At 32.1% G+C, this 20,160-nt stretch overlaps 1 protein-coding gene across 6 annotated transcripts in view; it reads right to left on the bottom strand.

The window, feature by feature from the left end:
- Pds5b (PDS5 cohesin associated factor B) overlaps nucleotides 1–20,160 on the bottom strand; it is a 195,783-nt gene that overhangs the window by 18,497 nt on the left and 157,126 nt on the right. For all 6 annotated transcript variants that reach the window (XM_026395124.2, XM_026395125.2, XM_026395128.2 and 3 more), the window contains exons 22-27: nucleotides 16,731–16,799; nucleotides 14,756–14,892; nucleotides 11,685–11,808; nucleotides 4,813–5,017; nucleotides 2,472–2,586; nucleotides 326–458 (exon numbers count right to left, since the gene is read on the bottom strand). In XM_026395124.2, the coding sequence (XP_026250909.1) occupies nucleotides 326–458; nucleotides 2,472–2,586; nucleotides 4,813–5,017; nucleotides 11,685–11,808; nucleotides 14,756–14,892; nucleotides 16,731–16,799 (783 nt within the window). The remainder of the gene's footprint in view (nucleotides 1–325; nucleotides 459–2,471; nucleotides 2,587–4,812; nucleotides 5,018–11,684; nucleotides 11,809–14,755; nucleotides 14,893–16,730; nucleotides 16,800–20,160) is intronic.

The following is a 20,160-nucleotide window of genomic DNA, read 5'->3' as shown; positions in this document are numbered from 1 at the left end:
ATTAAAAAAGAAAAAAAGCAGGTATTTAAGTTGGCATCCTAAATGTTGTAAATAAGAAGTAATTCTACAACATTCATCCAGTCTAAATAGTAAACTAATGAAAGTAATTGTCAGCATAAGCATGGTTTACACTATTGGCTTACACTATTGTTTTGATTATTTATTACTAATAAAATTACTACTAATCCTATATTAGAAAATCTAATTACTATCAATAGGAAAAAATTGATAAATAAACCTGTAAATTAATAATTACAGTTTCATTCCCCACAACTAAATGTTTAAATCAACATGGAATCAAATTTACAAAAGGATTATTACATACTTCATTCATTTTTGCATCATCTGGTCCTTGGGCATCTTTTGTTTGTTTAATATTTTCAACCATTTTTCTGATAAATGCATGACTGTTATTTTCATTTTTAGCCATTAATATTTCCAGAACAAACCAAAGACATCTAAAAAAAAAAAAGGAAAATACTTTTGTTAAATATACATACAATAATTCCAAACAAAACAGAGCTAGATTATAACCCCAGAAGGGAAAAAATTTAAAAGGAAATAGCACACACACATACCACAGAGGTTAGCAATGCATACATGAGTTGCTCAGATCCATTGCCCTTTTTAGTCTCACTAGATTTCCCAAAGAAGAAGGTTAAAAAAAGAATCAGAGTGGAAAGAATGATGTGATCTTAATCTGTGATATGACACCAAAGGAAAAATGCCTCAAGGAATAGTTGGGCCATGGATCAAGTAAGGCCTCAGACACTCAAGACCGACTCAAATCCTGATGGGAAGTCTCAAAAGATTATAACCACTGTATTAAAAGGTTAAGATTCCTCATTAATAAATCAGAAAGGAAAAAGTTATGTTGACATCTATACACACTGTCTTTGCTTAGTTCAGGAAAATTGTTTAAAAAGTTTCAGTAGCCCAGTTTTAATTACACAAAATTCTTTCGATAAAAATTCAAAAGTGTTTCTCTCGGTATTATATAGACAGAAAGAGACACAGTTATAGTTGATGTACAAAGGAGAAAAATAATGGGAGAAAAGAAAGAAACAAGCAAGATATTTTAAAAGGGAAAAATAATCTTTAGGATCTCAAGCATAGGAGAAGTTCTTCTAGACTGGCTCTTTGGTAAAATATAAATTATTTATGGCAATACTGGGCAATTTAGAAAGATAAGTCAAGCCAGGCATGGAGGTGCATGCCTGTAATTCCCGCCATCTTGGGAGACTGAGGCAGAAGGATCACAAAGTCAAAGCCAGCCTTAGCAACTTAGTAAGACCCTGTCTCAAAATAAAAAATAAAAAAGGGTTGGAAATGTGGCTCAGTGGTTAAGTACCCCTGGGTACAATCCCTAGTACTGAAAAAAATAAAAAATAAACAAAAAAGGGCTGGGGAAGCTTCAGTGGTAAAGTGTTCCTGGGTTCAATTCCCAATTGGGGGGGAAGGGACAACTTATTAATTCCTAGGATAAACCAATGTTCTCAGACAAAGAATGGTTACTAGAAGTTTATATCAGTCATAATCCCTCCAACAAAGAATGCATCTATGGAGAATTATTTGTTGATTTTTCAGAAATAGAAATGTGGCAAAGAAACTAAGCAGTAGCTTTTTCCTTTGCCATAAGAAGTTACTGATAATTTTAATTTTATTCTCCTGACATACCTAAAATATTTAACTGTAAAAAATTTCTATGAATTAGGAAATCAAGAATTACTTTCCATCACTAGTATATTAAAGGTGTAATAAATGAACTGATTCAAAATCACAAAGATCATTTTTTATTATAACAAAAAGACGACCAGGGGTCAAGCTTAAAAGAATTATACTAGTCTTAAACTTTTCTAAATACCATAGTATCCCCATGTTCTACACCCAGGCATATGCAGTGTTTGCAGTCTCTCAACAATAATGCTTGAAACAATAGCAAATGTCATAAACTCTAATTTTAAAAATTTTTAAAAATCACCAATAAAATCCTCCTGGTTATAAATTTGGCTCATAATGAAATTACACCTTAATCTCTTCCTATGGAGGAAGATAGTTACTGCAAAGAAAAATATGCTTACTATGTGAGTAAAGGAGATTATTAATTCAAATTATTAATTCAAATCATGAAAACTACCGAGTTTCACAAGGAAACAGGAAACTATAAGAACTGGAATAGAACTTTTTAATGGATTACTTCAACAGAAAAGGAATGTCAGACTGGTAGAGAAATAGAACCAAAGTATTTTAATTATGCTAAATTAAGTTTTGGGAAGTTACTTAAGAAATGTAATGTGAAAAGATGATATAAAAATAGACAAATAAAAGAATAAATAAGAGAAAAGAACCCTAAACTCCTATGACATGAAACACATCAATAAACTAATTATAATTGAGATCCCATTATCAGCAATAAGGAGGAAAAAAAACAACTTTCAGAAAATATGAAAATGGGATGGAAAAAGTCTTACTCTTTAACATCTTTAAGTTGTTCAATATCCTGTACTTTGACATAATCTGGGTCATGTGCCAAAAGGTGAATTGTATATGGAACAACATACTCTGGTAGAAGAGACAATAATTTTTCTGAAAAAGAAAAAAATAAAAAATAAAAGAAGAAGAAAAAAAGAAAAAACAAAAACATCCAGGTTAGAAAATCAAATCTTACACACTCTCTCTCTTTCATACTTTATTTCCTGTATCCCACTATTACTACAATATGGGTAGAAGAAAAACATATTGAAAACCCCTGTATTGAGGAACATAGTAATTTAAACAGTTTTTTCACTCATCTGTCACATCTAATATTGAAATGCCTACTAAACACACCATGTGCCTAGGCTCAAAGACAAATATTCCAGTTTTCTAATGCATACGAAAAAGGTGACCCATACAAACTATATTCAAGATTGAGAGACATCAAGTCCATTTTTCCTGATATTATAAGCAGAGCTATGTATAATATTTTAAGCTGCTAAGAAAATAAAACACTTCCAGTAAATCTTTCAGTTGGTGTGGCACAAAATAGGAATAGCTGATTTTATTTTTAAGAGAAGAATAGACATAAAAGAACGAAAATAAGGAATGGAGTTTTTATGATGTTTTAAATATAAAAAAAAATCTTTTCGGTTTAAATTCAAATAGTTTTATATGTTGACTAAGAGTGCCAAATTCTGTTAAGGTCAGGAAGGTAAACTTAACTAGTTTTAATAAAGTGCATATAAAACAAATGGGATTTATATTTAGAACAATCCTATTTAAATTACTTATTCTCAAATAAAAACTTAAAATCAGATGTTCAACTTGGAGTACAGTATCTTATATGTCAATAAAGTATCATATTTCCTTTATTTCTATTGCTGAACTTAAGAACAGTTTCTGAATAATGCCATTCATTTTAAGAGCAAGCATAGAAGAAAAGGAACAAGGTTCAAAATTCAGTAAACTTTAAATTAAATTCTATCAAATATTTATTCAGTGCTTACTATCCTCTATTAGAATCTAAAAGTATAAAAATGAATAAAACCAGGTAAAGATCTCACAGTAAAGAATAAACAGAGACAGAAGCTATCTTCAATGTGAAAAATACTCTAAAATAAACAACTAGTATTGGCTGATAACTTCTTCAGGCTAATCATTATGCTAGGTGCTTTACATACATAAATATTTAATCCTCACAACCGTAACAAGAAGTAAGTATAATTATTCCAATTTTACAAATAAGCAAACTAAGGCATGGATTAAATATCTTGTCCAAATACAATCAGTAAATTGCAGAGGTGGAATGTGACCACATAAGCCTTCACTTTTTGCAATGTGAAGAAGAAAAAAAGCAAAGAGGGTCACAGTGATGCAATAACACCCAAACTATATTTTTAAAGAATTCAAAAAGTGCAAACCACACTTCTTTGTTTTATTTATTTATTTTTCTGGGAGAGACAATTCTCAGATAAGAGCTAACAACAGAGAAAAAAGATGGCTCCACAAATTTCAAGTAATTGAGGTTATAGCAGGAATAACAGAGTTCATAGTAGAAAACTACAGAGACAAAACTTGAAATTCAGACCAAGAGTAAACTATAAAAAGCCATGAGAAATATTTCAACTCTACCTCTTAAGCAATAAAGAATTCACATGGATTTCAAGCAAAGAAGTAATGTGATCAGAAATGTGTTTTAGAATGATAATTTTGCTGTCAATGTGGCACAGTAGTGGGTAAAACTAGGGGACAGAGGCGTAGGGAAACATTTAAAGAGGGAGGTAGTTAAGTGTGTATACAATGATCCAAAGGAAATGTGACCAACTAGGAGAACAGAAGACAGATGTTCAGACATCTGGAGGAAGAATTAACAGGATTTGGTGACTAATGAGTGAGTAAAAAAAAGGTATAAAGAATGCCTCTGATTTCTGACTTGGATAAATGGACAGATTTTAATGTTATTTGTTAAACAATCCTAGAAGCCAAGAGGCATATCAGCTAACCTTGAAGGGGTAAAGCAGACAGATGAAAAGCAGGCACACAAGCACCTGTTATTATTAACGTCAGCTATAGGTGAGAACAAACAACAAAGATCAAAGACTTGTACTTTTTTCAACTAAAAGTAGAGCTTAGACAATCTACATAAATGTACAAATTTCATTATTATGTTAAAAGTACCTCCAATGTAACTACTTATTCTCCTTGGCCATTTAGTCATTTACTTAAAGAGATACAGGTTCAAATTTAAATAGAATAACATTAATATATTATACTCTTTTAAATAGTGAAACTGTAAGGTTGGAAAGTATAATTTCTATTTCCCTGTATGCTTACCACTAACAGCTGCATGTTGCTTTAGATACTCGCGTCTTACATTTATATTTTTTACCAGACACTGTCTAGCATGAGCTCTTCTCTCTTTTACAGGATCTTTAGCACAAAGTGCACAGATTGCCATATATTCAAGTGGAAGCCGTAATCGGGAAAGGCCTTTGTGAAGTTTCTGAGCAAACACTTGTCTTACTTGATAGCATTCATCCTGTAAAGATATAATTATTTCAGGTATTATCCACATAGTAGGAAGGAGTAACAACTTGGATATAAAATGTGCTATATATCCATAGAGAAAAGGGCACACAGAAACAAGTTTATCTACAACCACTGCTTGACTGACAGTTCACAATACAGATGTTGTAAATCAAGTTAATTTCAAGACTGGAATATTCACCTAACAACGATTCATTTACATGTTACATTTACATATGGTAGAGCTCTTGACTAGCATGTATAAAACCCTGGGCTCAATCTCCTGCACAACAACAAATAACAAATAAATAAATAAATAAACAAATTTTAAAAAGCATAAAGCACTATCTCATATATAGCTTTTTCATTTAGTAGCAAAGCAAAACTCTGCCAAATTTAAACGTTTTAGTTCTATCATTTAAAAACTTATCAGATTGAAATGCACAGCTCTGAAGGCAAGAGATCCTAATCAATTTCTGAAGCACCAAATTACTTTTATTTGTATAAATAAGCCAACCTGTTAATCCTATGCCTGCTTATTTCACACAACTCCCTTAAACTATCCCCCCAACTCTCCTAGCTAACTCCTCTTCATTCTTGAAGACAGTTCAACTATCTGACAGAAAGAAGCATATAACATGTCTCCTATACCCGACCTAGGCTCTATTACAGCACTCTGTGCACATCCCCAGTAGCACATTCAGCTCATAACATTACTCGTTTATATATCTGTCTTTTATCAGTGCTAGTTTATTAAAGACAAAACTTTGTTTTCATTCATTATTGTGTCTCTAATCCTAGCACAATAACTAGCATACAGATGGACAGAATTTTCTCTCAACTACAGGGAAAAGCTCAAACTTTTATATAACAAAGAACTTCATGCTCATTTATATGCTCCATGACACGAGGTGTGGTATATTTCATATTAATGCAACTTTAGGTACCGTATTTCTTCTATCTAGAATGGTATCTTTTCTTAAAAACCTTGATCATAATATCTTGCCCTTATCTTAAATACTTACTTTGTATATCCTCTTTCATTTAATTTAAACGTCCTTATCTTATAATATTAACTTTCTACTTTTAATAAAGTAGCCTAGTTTTCACAGAAATTTCATCTATCTACCTTTACATTCAACAAAATAGTTAACTCATTCCTTCCTCAATATTAATGTCAGAGAAGAGCAGAGTCTTTATTTTTTTATTATGATCCAATTAAAAAGTGCATAAATAAAAGTCAACATATCACAAATATATTTATAAAGGAACAGACCATTCATTAAAAAATCAATCTGTACTCAAATTATCTCTTCCTCCTCTTTACATCTTTCCCCAAGACGGTGTTTTTGTCACTAATCATTCAGAATTCAACAATACAATACAAATTCCTCACAAAGTCAATCTGTAAATCATTGTAGCAGGTTTTCATATTGTCATTAAAGTGATGTTAAAGAAATATCAAGTCATAAGTAAGGCAACTTGCACAAATAACAACTGAAGAAGACACAAACTGACAAGAATGATACACAAGTGTTCAAGAGAATCAGCTGAATAAATTTTAAAAGGTGCTACTGGAAACTGAGGGAGTCTTCAAATATTTTTCTGCGAAGATGATTATCCTTTTCACTGTGCTATAAAGTAAATGTGGGGTAAAGAATTTTATCAGAAAAAAATGTACTTTCAAAAATGCAGACACCTGACTATAAAATAAATTCTAGTCTGCATCTTTAAGTAAATACACTTTCAGAGGCCTCTTTTAATACAAATTATCCTCAGAACTATTGGTAAGCAGTTCGATTACTCTGTGTAAGAAATTCTGTTATCAACACATTTCTAGCTTATAATCCCCTAAGAGACTGTTAGCTGTAGCCATGATTTATTCATTTTTGTATTTCCAGAATCTAGAACAATATATAGCACATATCAGTACAGAGTAAATTTTTCATGAACAGAACTCCAAATTCTAAAATACTTAACATGATAACCTAAATTATGTTAAGATTCATATTACTGAGTTTCTATTCTTTCAGAATTATTGTCTATTCAAATATATGACGAGGGTCTCCCAGGTACAATACTACCTATAAAGAGCCACAACTCAAGAGAAATAAGCCACATGTACATAAATAGCTAAAGCATAAGGCAAAATTTAATATGTATAAGAGGACTGAAGATAAAACCTACAAGGATTCAAAAGGACAGAGAGACTACTTCCCGCTAAAAAGAATCAGAACAAGTTTTATAGAGAAAGTTGTGTTTAAACCTTAATCTACAGAAAGGATTGGATAAGGATTATGAAAATGAGAAGATGAGAAGAAAATGAGAGCAAAGTACAAGGCACATAAAAGAAAAATTGTTCAGCTGCACTGAAACAAAGGTAAAGGATAGTGTACTAAACAACGGTATTGCACCCAACAAGATTTTAAAGTGTATATTTGGGTCCCAACTATAGAGGGTCTCAAATGCCAGTCTTAAACAACTTAAACATCTTTTTTATAAGTAAGAAAATATCATGATCAGAACTGTGATTAGGGAAATTCAACCAACAATAAAGAAATTCTCACAACAGTCCTAGTGAGACTTGATGACTATAGCAATTGGGATAGTTGAGAAGATACGAATAAAGAACAATAGATCTACCACTGAGTAGATTACTTGGACTATTGCAATAAGATAGAATAACAAACAAACAGTCTAATGTAAATCATGTTTTTAGATCTGAGAAATGCCAAGAAAGAATAGATTTGGGAAATATTATAAATTCAGTCTTACTCATTCACAGGACATAAAAATTTGAAATTTCCATTTAGCATCTGATGTGGGACTAGGAACTTGAAAAAAACAAATATTGCAATATAGTAATGACTCACTTAGATAATGAGATGGCCAAAGAATGTGTAAGTGCTAAAATTGATCATGGATAGATCCTCAAAGAACACACAAAATTAAAGGAGAAGTGTCAGAAAATATAGTCAAGAGACAGAAATTTAAAAAACCAAGAGACAGAAATCAAGAGAATTTCAAGAATAATGGTGCAATGAATATTGTATCAAATGACACAGAAAGGACACTGAAAAATTAAGATCACTGAATCTGAGGACTTCAATAGGTTACTTATAGAAAATAATAAAGGCAAATGCCAAGATATGGACAGTGAAGAGAGGGTAAGAATAAGACAGATTACTATTTCTGGAGGTGTAGAGGTTTAAAAAAGAAGAGATGGCATACATTGCTGGTGGGACTGCAAATTGGTGGACCCACTATGAAAAGCAGTATGGAGATTCCTCAGAAAACTTGGAAATGGAACCACCATTTGACCTAGTTATCACACTCCTTGGCATATACCCAAGAGACTTATCAGCATCTCTAGTGATATGACCACATCAATGTTTATAGCAGCTCAATTCACAATAGCTAAACTATGGAGCTAATCTAGGTTCCCTTTAACAGATAAATAGATAAAGAAAATGTGGTATAGTATATACATAATGGGATAGTACTCAGCCATCAAGAAGAATGAAATTATGACATTTGCTGGCAAATGGATGGAACTAGAGACTATTGTGCTAAATGAAATAAGCCAATCCCCCAAAACCAAAGGCCTAATGTTCCCTCTGATATGCAGATGTTGACTCACAATAGGGGGATGAGGAAGGGTGTGGAGGTTCACCAGATTGGAGGGGAGAAGGGGAAATGAAGTGGAATGGAAATGGGAAAGACAGTAGAAGGAACTGTCTAGACATAACTTTCCTATGTTCACATATGAATACATGACCAGTGTAACTCCATATCATGTACATGGGAAGTTATACTCCATGTACGTATATGTCAAAATATACTCTACTATCATGTATAACTAAAAAGAATGAATAAAAATTAAAAAAATAAGAGATGGGCATATGGTTTAGAGGAACAGAAGAATTAGGGAAAGGTTTTTTTTTTTTTTTTAGAAGGGAATAACAATATGAATTGTGAGAAGATGCTAATAACTAAGTTTTACCCATTCACATAGGATTCCAAAACTACCTTAAAACTTTGGCAATTGAGATTTTCACCCTGGATATTTTGGTTACTAAGGTAGCAATGTATAATAAATACAGTAGTAGAAAATAAACTCTCCAGAAAATAGCAAGTAGAGGCTTTCCACACGTGGTAGACATTTAACTAATGGTTCACACATACTTAAACAATGTAAAGTTCAAATCAGGCCCAACTCATTTTACGTGTGTCTCCTTACTTTGTTTTCTTAAAGTGCCATTTCAATAATGAATGATATCAGCAATATTCTAAGAAATATCAGATCAAGAACCCAATCAATCAGCAGAACATAAATCTCATCAATTTAAAAAACTGATGAGAAAAATTCTTTCATGAAATGTAATACATACTTTTAAAACAATTTTAATTTCTTATAAAATGATTTCCAGACTTAAAAGGAAAAACTAAACCAGGAGCTCACCAAAAATCTCATCTCTCAAATGATTTTTTTCCTAATATCTGAACAATAACAAAACTAAAACAAATCATAAACAGGATTTGGACGGCTATTTTAAACACTTGAGAAATAAATACATTTAAAAAATAGATTGTTTGTGTTTTGAAGTTAACAGCAATTTTCAAATAAGCAGAAGAAAGTGGGGAGGGGAAAAGTAGAGAAAAATTGCAATGACTCCTGATGAATGCCAAATTCTTAAACTGTTTGGAAAAAAATAAAAACCTAAGTGTGAAACAATCAAATTATGAATGGAAAATTCATATTAGATTATCAGATTTACTATTATGAAAGCCTTTTAAAATTTTCTCACTAAATGCTAAATACTTCTAAAGTGATACACTTCAAATATAACATAAAAATCTATAAAGCTGGAATGACTCCATCAATATCAATTTCACTATTTGAAAATTTGACTCATTAAGTAATAAGGAGTCCTTCTAACCTGAAATTCAGTCTATACTATGGCTTTATAAAACTATAAACCCCAATCAGAATGACAATTCTCAAGAATACAAGCAACAATAACTGTTAGTGAGGATGTAAGGGAAAAGGTACACTCATACATTGCTGGTGGGATTGCAAATTAGTACAATCATTATGGAAAACAGTATGGAGATTCCTCAGAAAACTTGGGAATGAAACCAACATTTGACCCAGCTATCCCACTCCTCAGTTTATACCCAAAGGACTTAAAATCAGCATACTACAGTGATGTGGCCACATCAATGTTTACAGAAGCTCAATTCACAAAAGCTAAAACTATGAAACTAGGTGCCCTTCAACAAATGAATGGATAAAGAAAATGTGGTACATATACACAATGGAATATTACTCAGCCTTAAAGAAGAATGAAATTATGGCATTTGCAAGTAAACAGATGGAGCTGGAGAATATCAAGCTAAGCAAAATAAGCCAAATGCCAAAAACCAAAGATAGGAACTTTGTATTGTGCAGACAGGAGTGAGGGGAGGGGAGGAGATATAGGGATGGGAAGGATAGTAGAATGAGACGGACATTATTATCCTATATACACGTATAATTATACTACTGGTGTGACTCTGCATTGTGTTCAGACAGAGGAAGGAGAAGTTGAACTTTATTTATGTACAATGTGTCAGAATGCATTCTACAGTCATGTATAATTAACTAGAACAAATTTTTTAAAAAGGAAAGAAAAAACACTGTAAACTTCTATATATTTTTTTTTTCATTTAGGGAACTAAAACAGTTACTCCTCATTATTCATAGATTCCATATTTATGAATTTGTCAACTCGTTCAGGATTTAATTTGTAACCTCCAAAATAAATACTTGCAGAGATTTTCTGAACAGCAAAAATATGTACAGAACAGTAAAAAATTGAATTGTGTCATATGTATATGCCCAAATGAGGTTGAAGAAGACCTGCCTTCTTGTTTCAGCTCTCAGACTGTAAACAAGGGTCCTTTTTGTGGGTCTACTTAGTGCTACACTTTTCACATTTTTGACCATGCTGGCAATCTAGTTGTTTAACATGGTTCCCAAACATAATGATGAAGTACTGCCTAGGATTCTTTTTTTTTTTTTTTTTTTAAGTTGAGATGAACACAATACCTTTATTTTATTTATTTATTTTTATGTGGTGTTGAAGACAGAACCCAGTGCCTCACACATGCTAAGCAACTGCTTTACCACTGAACTACAACCACAGTCTCTGCTTAATATTCTTAAGCACAAGAAGGCTCTGATGTACCTTACAGAGAAAATACATAAGCTTAGTTTAGGCATGAGTTATAGTACTGCTGATTATGAGCATGTGTCTGTTTGTCTGTCTGTCTGAAGTAAGATGCCTTTAAACAGAAATACACATAAAACATGGGTGTGTATTGCTCAATTGATGAAAATTTCATGACTACATACCAGAAAGAACCTATCCTTGTATTTCCTCTAAGAGCTATACATGCTAATTCAGTATCTGTTTTGCCTTTATAGACTAGAACTGTACCTAACAACAAGTCAGCTAGACTATGTAACCCAAAAGTCAAATGAGTTTTAGAACTTTGAAACATTTCTTGTACAAGTTTTTCAAAAGAAAATATTCAAAACTTTGATCAAAATTATTAACTGAGTTGAAAAAACTAAATTTTTTCCTAAAGTCTGTGACCACAAAAAGTAGTGTCTTCAATATAGTGATTTTCCTTACATTAATAGCTAATGCACATAACTGATATTGTTCTAATGTGATGATTTCATGGTAGCATGGTTCTTGTGCCAGCTTCACAATAGCACTTCCAGCAGCAAGTCTCAGACGTGACATATCTGGTTTACTGAAAAACAAGCAAAAAGAATACAGATAAGGTTTCTAAATGTTTATATAAAAAACCATTTTATACATCTAATTTTGTAGATATTTTTCAGGCCAAAAAAAAAAAAAAGGTAGAACTATGCTATGGTCTCAATGTTTTTGTGTCTCCTTAAATTCACATATTGAAATCCTACTGCCAAGATGATAGCAGAGGTGGGATCTTCTGAGAGGTGAGTAGGTCTTAGGGACACAGCCTTCATGAATGGGACTCATGCCCCTATAGAAGAGGCCTGAAGGAGACTGTATGACCTTTCTGCCATGGGAGAATACAAGAAAAAAGCTAGTCTGCAATGTGAGATAGTTCAGTTCTAAACAGAATTCAACCACATTGGCATTCTGATCTTGGACTTCCAGTTTCCACAACTGTGAAAAATAAATCTATTGTTTGTAAGCTACTCAATCTATGGTATTTTGTTACAAAAGCCTGAACACACTAACACAGTAAATAATTTAGTGATCCTGAGTACCATAATACATTAACTCTGAAAGATGGTAACCAATAAAATAGTACATAAATTCTTCTCTTAAACTTAAGTCTGTGCTAGCACCACTAGTTATTTAATTCTCTCATCCTACACAAAATAGCTCTTAAGCAAGCCTAGAAGAAATCTATTTGTATGTTCACTTATTAGGTTTTAAGTAATAGATTTATTTTAGAAACATATTTACCTATATATTAGGCATAAAAAGATCCTAACTTACCAAGAAGTCAACCACAACCACTGTGCTAAGAATAAAAGTAATAGGAGGTATAGTAGATAAAACCTTACTATTCTTACTCTTCTAAGATAAAATGATCTAGTTGGTTTAAAACTCTTCATTTATCTAACATTTATGTAAAAATACTGACTGTATGCCAACATTAATAAGGTTCTGAGGTTGTAAAACATACCCCCAAAGAGCTATCAGTGTATCAGTGGTAATGTTCCAAGTAGCTATTAATAGATGAATCATAGTACTTAGTTCAGAGAGTGCAAGCTGGCAGTTGGACGCTGTGTCTTCATGTATAGATAACAGATGCTGCTTACATATTGTTCTTAAAAATTTCCATCTAGACTAGTGGTTTCTATTTAATCCAGTAAGCTGTTTTATTTTGCTTTGTTTTCTTTTCTTTTCAGCTTTATTAAGTAGAAGACACTTTCCTTCAAGTAAAATCTTACATAGGAATTTAAAATGTAAACATAAAAAAACATGCTTCCTATTAAAGTAGGGGACAGAAACGCCCCTCCAAACTCGGAGTCTCCATCTGCTTTGCTTCTACAAGGAATTTTCTTACTCCTACTCCATGCAGCCCCTGAATGTTCCTGAATGTCACATGGGTTCCCTTGAACACAGCTTATATAACACTGTGTACTGGGTCTCATTCCAATTACTTTATATAAAATATATATATTCTCCCTTATATAAACTCTATAAAGAAGTACTATCGTTAACCCTCATCCTGCAGGTGAGAAATTTGAGAAGTGAAATAACTTGCTAATAAATAAAATAAGATAACAAATGGTAGAACCTGAATTTGAAACCATTTAGTCTGTCAATGTTCTTAACCATTAGGGTATAATGTCCCTCTAATTAGTCAACATAGCTGAGTATAACTAGGAAAATAAGTTTAAAATAATAAACTAGAAGACAAAATGTATTAATACTGGGGGATTTTTTTTTTCTCTACAAGGCTGAACTGATCACTACAAAATTATCTTGAATTTTGTATACCTTTTAATCAAAACATGATTATTTGTAAATCCTAAACACTGATACATATAAATTATGGGAGTAGAGGGGTAAAGACAACTAATTAGACTAAGGAAGGAAGACCAATGAGTTGTATATACAGAATGAACAGATCATCAAAATTTTATTTTTGTTTCATTTTAGAAATGTGTGTGCTACTAACAGACTGTTCCAAGAGAACAATATGAACAAAACATGAAGAAAAGAATGAAGATGGAAAGGGTTAGAAAGCAGCTGGAAGTCACCTCTGCTTTCTCATTAAAGTCACCAGATATATTAAAGGGGGATCATTCTCCTATTTTACATTACCAAGAAGGTAACTAAACAACCTATGTACTTATATTAAGAACAAACCTCTAAATTATTGCTAATGCTGACATAGTAACTACTACCTTCTAATCATCATCAACACTTCTAATTACTACGTGGTAGGCAGTCTTTCAAAACCTTTGACATACTAATTTAATTATATCTTAATAGCTAGATAGGACAAATATAACCATAGAGATCTATTTTATAGTTAAAGAAACCGGGGTGCTGGGAGGTTAAAGAAACTTGATAAAGGTCACCTAAGTAGGAAGTGGTGGAGCCAGGATTTGAATCTGAGCTCTGGAGTCCATGTGTTCAATTACTACAGAGTTGTCTCTTGGCAACCTGGGAGAATGGTTCCAGAAACCCCCTCAGGTAACCACAATCCAAAGATGCTCAAGTACCTTATATGAAATAACACAGTGTTTGCATATGACCTACACACAGCCTCCCACATAATCTATAAATTATCTCTAGATTACTTACAATAGCTAATACACTGTAAATAATTGTTACATTGTATTGTTTAGGGAATAAACAGATTCAATAAAGTACCTTCCACAAAATCTCTTCCTTTCCCTTTAGACACTAACAAGACTGTAAAACATGAGTTACTTATTTGTACACTAACACCAATTGTATATGCCAAAAAATCAAGAATCTATTGTTTAAAATACTCTTAATGTATAGCAGTAGCCTATAATAGACATGACTGTAGTTGTGAAATAACCACCATACAAAAGCATTATAATAAAAATATATGCACACCATACAGTAATACTGATTATTTTTTTTAAATATAATATTTAACAATTACATCAAGAGTTCAAATATTGTGTAATCCAAAGAAATCTGAAATAATTGCATACCTAATTTTTCCCTGCTCTGTCAAGTCTCCATCACTGTGTAATATTGTTGTTAGCAATCTTAAGGTGGAAGTTCCTGATTTACTGTGATTATTTTTCATTCCAAGTAGCCATCGAACCATCATTTTAATAGCCTGAATCTATTTAAAAGACAAATTGACAAAACATTGCTACATTTAAAAGAATTTCCACATCTACCTTCTTAAAAAAAAAAAAAAATCAAGATTTTTTTTTATTGGACACTTTATAAGAAAAGTAAAAAGAAAAATACACTTTTCTATACATATGAAGATAACTTGGAATGTTTTAAATTAAATCTATTTCACTCTCTAAGGAAGTAGTTAAAAAAAGATTTCACTAAAGCTCTTTATTGTTGTTTTATATGATTCTCCAACATGCAACTCACCTTTTAGATTCTAGAATTAAAATCATCCTTACTTTGCCTAAGAAAAAGTTAAGTTCCCAACTACAAACTGTATTCATTCTTTTCTTCCAAAGAGATATCACATGTGTACTAAAAATAACTAAGAAGTCCATATGCATTTCTTCTACACCAGTTACAGCTTTAAATGTTTGCAACAATCCTTTTTAAAGTGGTACATCTTAACTTTTTTTAAAAAAATGACACACACGGAACTGGGGTTGTGGTTCAGTGGTAGAGCGCTCACTTAGCAAGGGCGAGGCCCTGGGTTCTATCCTCAGCACCATATAAAAATAAATACATTAAAAATTAAAGATGTTGTACCCAACTACAACTAAAAAATAAATATTTTTTAAAAATGACACACATATCATCTCTTCGTCATATATTTCAGCTTTTTACACAACAAAAAACCAGAAACTAAGTGGGTATTGAACAATGTCTGCCACACGACAAATGCTAAGATGATTCCTGTGTGTGGCAAGCATAAACTAAGTGCATGCCTTCTTTACCAGTGCTACTCTCAGCTACATAAAACTGATGATTAAGATCAATGCTAAGAAAATGGGCTTATACCAACAAACATTCAAAGATGCTAAAGGAAGTGTTGTTCCATGTCTGCAGAAATACAACAGAATCAGAAGCTGGAATAATGTAAAAAAGTAGTTCATACATGATACATAAACAAATATGTACTCATAGCCCAGAAGGTATTATAAAAAATCACAACTAGGACTGGTATTGTGGCTCAGTAGTAGAGCACTTGCCTAGCATGTGTGAGACAATGGGTTTGATTCTCAGCACCACATATAAATATATGAATAAAAAAAAGGTTCATTAATATCTTTAAAAAATTTTTAAGTGCAACTAGAAAAATAACAAAATTTAATATATTTGTTCTTAACCTTCATTCTTTTCTTTCAAAGAGATGTCACATGCATACTAAAAATAACTAGGAAGTCCATATGTATTTCTTTTACATATGGCAATAGATTGAAATGAAGTCTACACTATAGATGGTTTTTATAAATCAATATTCTCTATACTAGTAATGAGTGATCTTTTATGTATAACCTTAACTCCAGGAATTACAGGCTACATTTTTTAAAAAATAAAAATAGCTTTATTAAGTAAATCTCATGGAAAACATAAACAGTCCTAAAACTCGGATAACAATTTTACTCAATAGAATGTTCATTAGAAAATCTTCATTACCTTTTGCCACTAAAAGGCTGATTCTAAGAAACAGAAATATGGAAGCTGCTTTCAAACCTTATTATATATTTTTTAAACCTCAAATTACACTATATGCTTGCTGCCTGTAAGCCCCATTTTGCTAATAACTGCCAAATACTCATAGTACATAAGATAATGCCAAACAATAAAAATAAATACTTAAGTGATTTTCATAGCCCAAACTTATAGAAATTTCAACATCTTCAATAATATTACAGCTTTGTAATGTTGTGAACCAATAAAAAAAATAATAAAAAAGAAAAAAAAATATTACAGCATATGAAGTATATTAAAATCAACAGATCTATGCATATTACTTACTTTAACCATTGTCTCAGGAGAAACTTCTTCATCTGGAACCCAAAGTTTAGTTGTCTTTTTTCCTGGAAGCTAAGTCAAATGTAAGAAATTAAAAATATGAATATGAATTTTCATTTCAATTAATACTAAAGTGAATGAATAAATGAAATATTTACCTTCTACAACGATAGTCATACATATGATTAAAACAACTCATCTCTTTAACCTTTCAAAAAGACTGAAAGGCATATCCTCACTAGCACCTAGGTACAGCACTTACATATCATCATCACTAGTTGGTTCTTTGTAGGTATGTGCCAGAACTGACTTTAAACAACTGCACATACTCCCTTACTTAGTGGCTAACAATTCAATTATTTAAGGCAACTGAAAAAGACAAGGATAAAAATCAATGGGACCAAGAATGTAGTTTTAAATAAGAAGAATGATATTTTTAAAAATCCTGAGCAAGAGAAAAATCAGACAAGTTTCTAGTTCAATACAGGTCATAGAAACACGCATTAATACCTTCTTACCTAAGTGGCAAAGCATATACGTATACAAACTGAACAATCGACAGAGGTGGAAGGGGGGGGGCAAAAAAGGCCAGAGTCACTGGAAAACACGAAAGTGTACAGTGGAATATATATATAACTGTTGGAAGACTTGCAGTTCCATAAAGGTAAAGAGAAAACACATTCCAAAAGTTAGTTGTTGTTTTTTCCTCCAGCACAATAACAAAAATATCGTGCAGATATTGGCAGATGTGAATATATGATAGCAACCAGGAAATTAAAGTGGCAAAAGAGCCATTTGAAACAGTTGGAACTGCTGAGATCCCATTTTACTTACAGGTCAGGATATAGGAATTGAGAATCACCTCAGGGAAACTCTGGCAACACTTCCTGTAACTCTGGATGTGAAATGTCCTCCCAGAGGCTCATGAATTGAAGGCTTGATCCCAGCTAGTGATGCTATTCGAAAGTAATGGAAACCTTAGGAAGTGGGGCTTAGATGGAAGATGTAGGTCACTGGGGCATGTCCATGAAGGGCATATCTCACCCCTGATCCCGATACCACTAAAGTGAGCAGTTCTGCTCCAGTATACCCTCCCTGTAATGATGTCCTTTCTCAACACCAAATCAGAAAAAAATGATGCCAAGTGACCATGAACATTAACCTCTGAAACCATGAGCAAAAATAAATCTTTCCTTTTTAAAGTTGTTTATCTCAGGTATTTTGTCACTGCAACAGAAAGCTAACACAAATCCCAGTATCTAGAAAGGCAAATTCCCACAACACAGGGCGGAAGACTCACTCACAACTTAAGACTCACTTCTTTAGCTGAGAAGTGCCTTCCAGGTATAAAGTAAAAATAATGAGAAAGGAATCACATTAGGCAAAACCTAATGAAGTTTCTGAACTTGGAATATAAAGATCCCAAAAGCTTCCATGGCAGAAGCTATCAAAAAAGGAGCAAGAAACAAATCAACTTCAGATTTCTCTGCTACAAAACAGATGCCCAAAACAATGTTCTGAATTTCCTGTGGTCGAGTAATTTAAAACACAGAATTCTAAAGAATCAAAGGTAAATTCAAGCCAGAAAGTTTCTAAGTTACATTTTGAAAAAAATTAGTCAAAGTTATGCTATGATAAAATATTCAATTCACAAGAAAAAATCCAAGCAGGCTAAATTACAAGTTAAAAAAATTAATGTTATCATTTGATAAGACCAAGAGAGACTGACTGGTGAATTTAAACTAAAATGAAACTACAAAAAAAAAAATCATCAACATACAAAATCTAAAAATTATTGCATGAAAAAAATACACTAGTGAAGCTGAAAAACATTAAACAGGATACAGATTTAAATGGGATACTCACACAAACAAGAAGATATTGATGTACCTTATATTTATACACCAATAAGATACAGCATTAATGTACATTGTACAACTAGCCAAATATATAAAACAAAGAAGATTTTGAGGAAAAGGTAGAAATGTCAAATCAGAAGAATGTAGAAATCATACAAGATTTAGAAAATAAAAACAAGCATTCTTCATAAATGACAATTAAAAAGTAAATAGAAAAGAAAATTTAGTAATAAAAATGGTATAAAATCAAAACCACAAAATTCCCATCAACTACAAATATAAAGCATAATTTTAGAATATTATAGTACTTAGCATAAGTTGTATGACAGAACACAGTATCAGAGAAATTTTTAAATTTCCTTTATAGAGAAAACTATAGAGCTTCAGTGAAAAATATCTGTGGATGAACAAACAAAGCAACAGAAAAGAACAAAAGTTATACACATACACAGAGTTTTAGCACTGAAGAAAACCAGAAAAAGGTAAGATTATTCAATAAAAACTGTGGTGGAGGAACTGGGGCTGTGGTTCAGAGGTAAAGCACTTGACTGACATGCGTGAGGCACTGGGTTCAATCCTCAGCACCACATTAAATAAATAAATAAATAAATAAATAAATAATATTGTGTCTATCTACAACTAAAAAATATATTTCAAAAACACCTTAAAACTTTTCAAAGAACATATGAGAGACCATGACATTGGGGAGAAAGGGATTTTAAAACTAGAAGTAAAAAGCATCTATGACAAAAGAAAGGAATGATAAAATACAGCTACAGTAGTAACTTTTGCTCAAAGGATATCATAAAGAGAATGAAAAGATACACAGTAAAATGGTTTTATGCATTTTATGAAGACACTACAACATACACCTGATAAAGGATTAATGTACATAAAGACTACCTATGGGAAAAAGATAAGCAATCCAGAAAAAAGCACAGAGGTAGGGTGGGGGAGTTGAAAGGAATTTCAGAACAGAGGCACTATGAATGATAACTATAGACATGTAAGAACCAGGGAAATACAAATTAAGACTATAATGAGACACTAACATCTATTAGGTGGGCAAAATTTAAAAATCTGATGAGTGCTAGACACTGCTGTAGGAAAATAAGTGTCAACAACCACTGTGGAAAGTAGTTTGACAGGGCTGGGGATATAGCTCAGTTGGTAGAGTGCTTGCCTTGCATGTACAAGGCCCTGGATTTAATCCCCAGCACCACCAAAAAAAAAAGAAAAAAAGAAAGGTAGTTTATAATAAACTGAAAAGTTAAATATATATATATATATATATATATATATATATATACACACACACACACACACACTGTAGTTCATCAATTTCGAAGTAGAGAAAGTCTTGCTCATGTGTATTAGGAGGCCTCTATAACAGCATTCATACATACAATACACTCAATAGAGGAAGGAAATGAAAACATTCCAAATTTGCTAGGAGAATAATAGATAATGAGATTTTTCCCACAACAAAATAATGTAGAGAGTAATGAATGAATTAACCACAGCATATTTAGTAACAGGATTATTATTAGAAAAAATTGAAGTGATTAAAAGCA

The sequence above is a fragment of the Urocitellus parryii genome, chromosome 2 (genome assembly GCF_045843805.1).
Source record: "Urocitellus parryii isolate mUroPar1 chromosome 2, mUroPar1.hap1, whole genome shotgun sequence".
NCBI classification, from domain to species: Eukaryota; Metazoa; Chordata; class Mammalia; order Rodentia; family Sciuridae; genus Urocitellus; species Urocitellus parryii.
The sequence above is the reverse complement of the archived record's forward strand: the minus strand, read 5'-3'. Positions and strand labels throughout refer to the sequence as shown.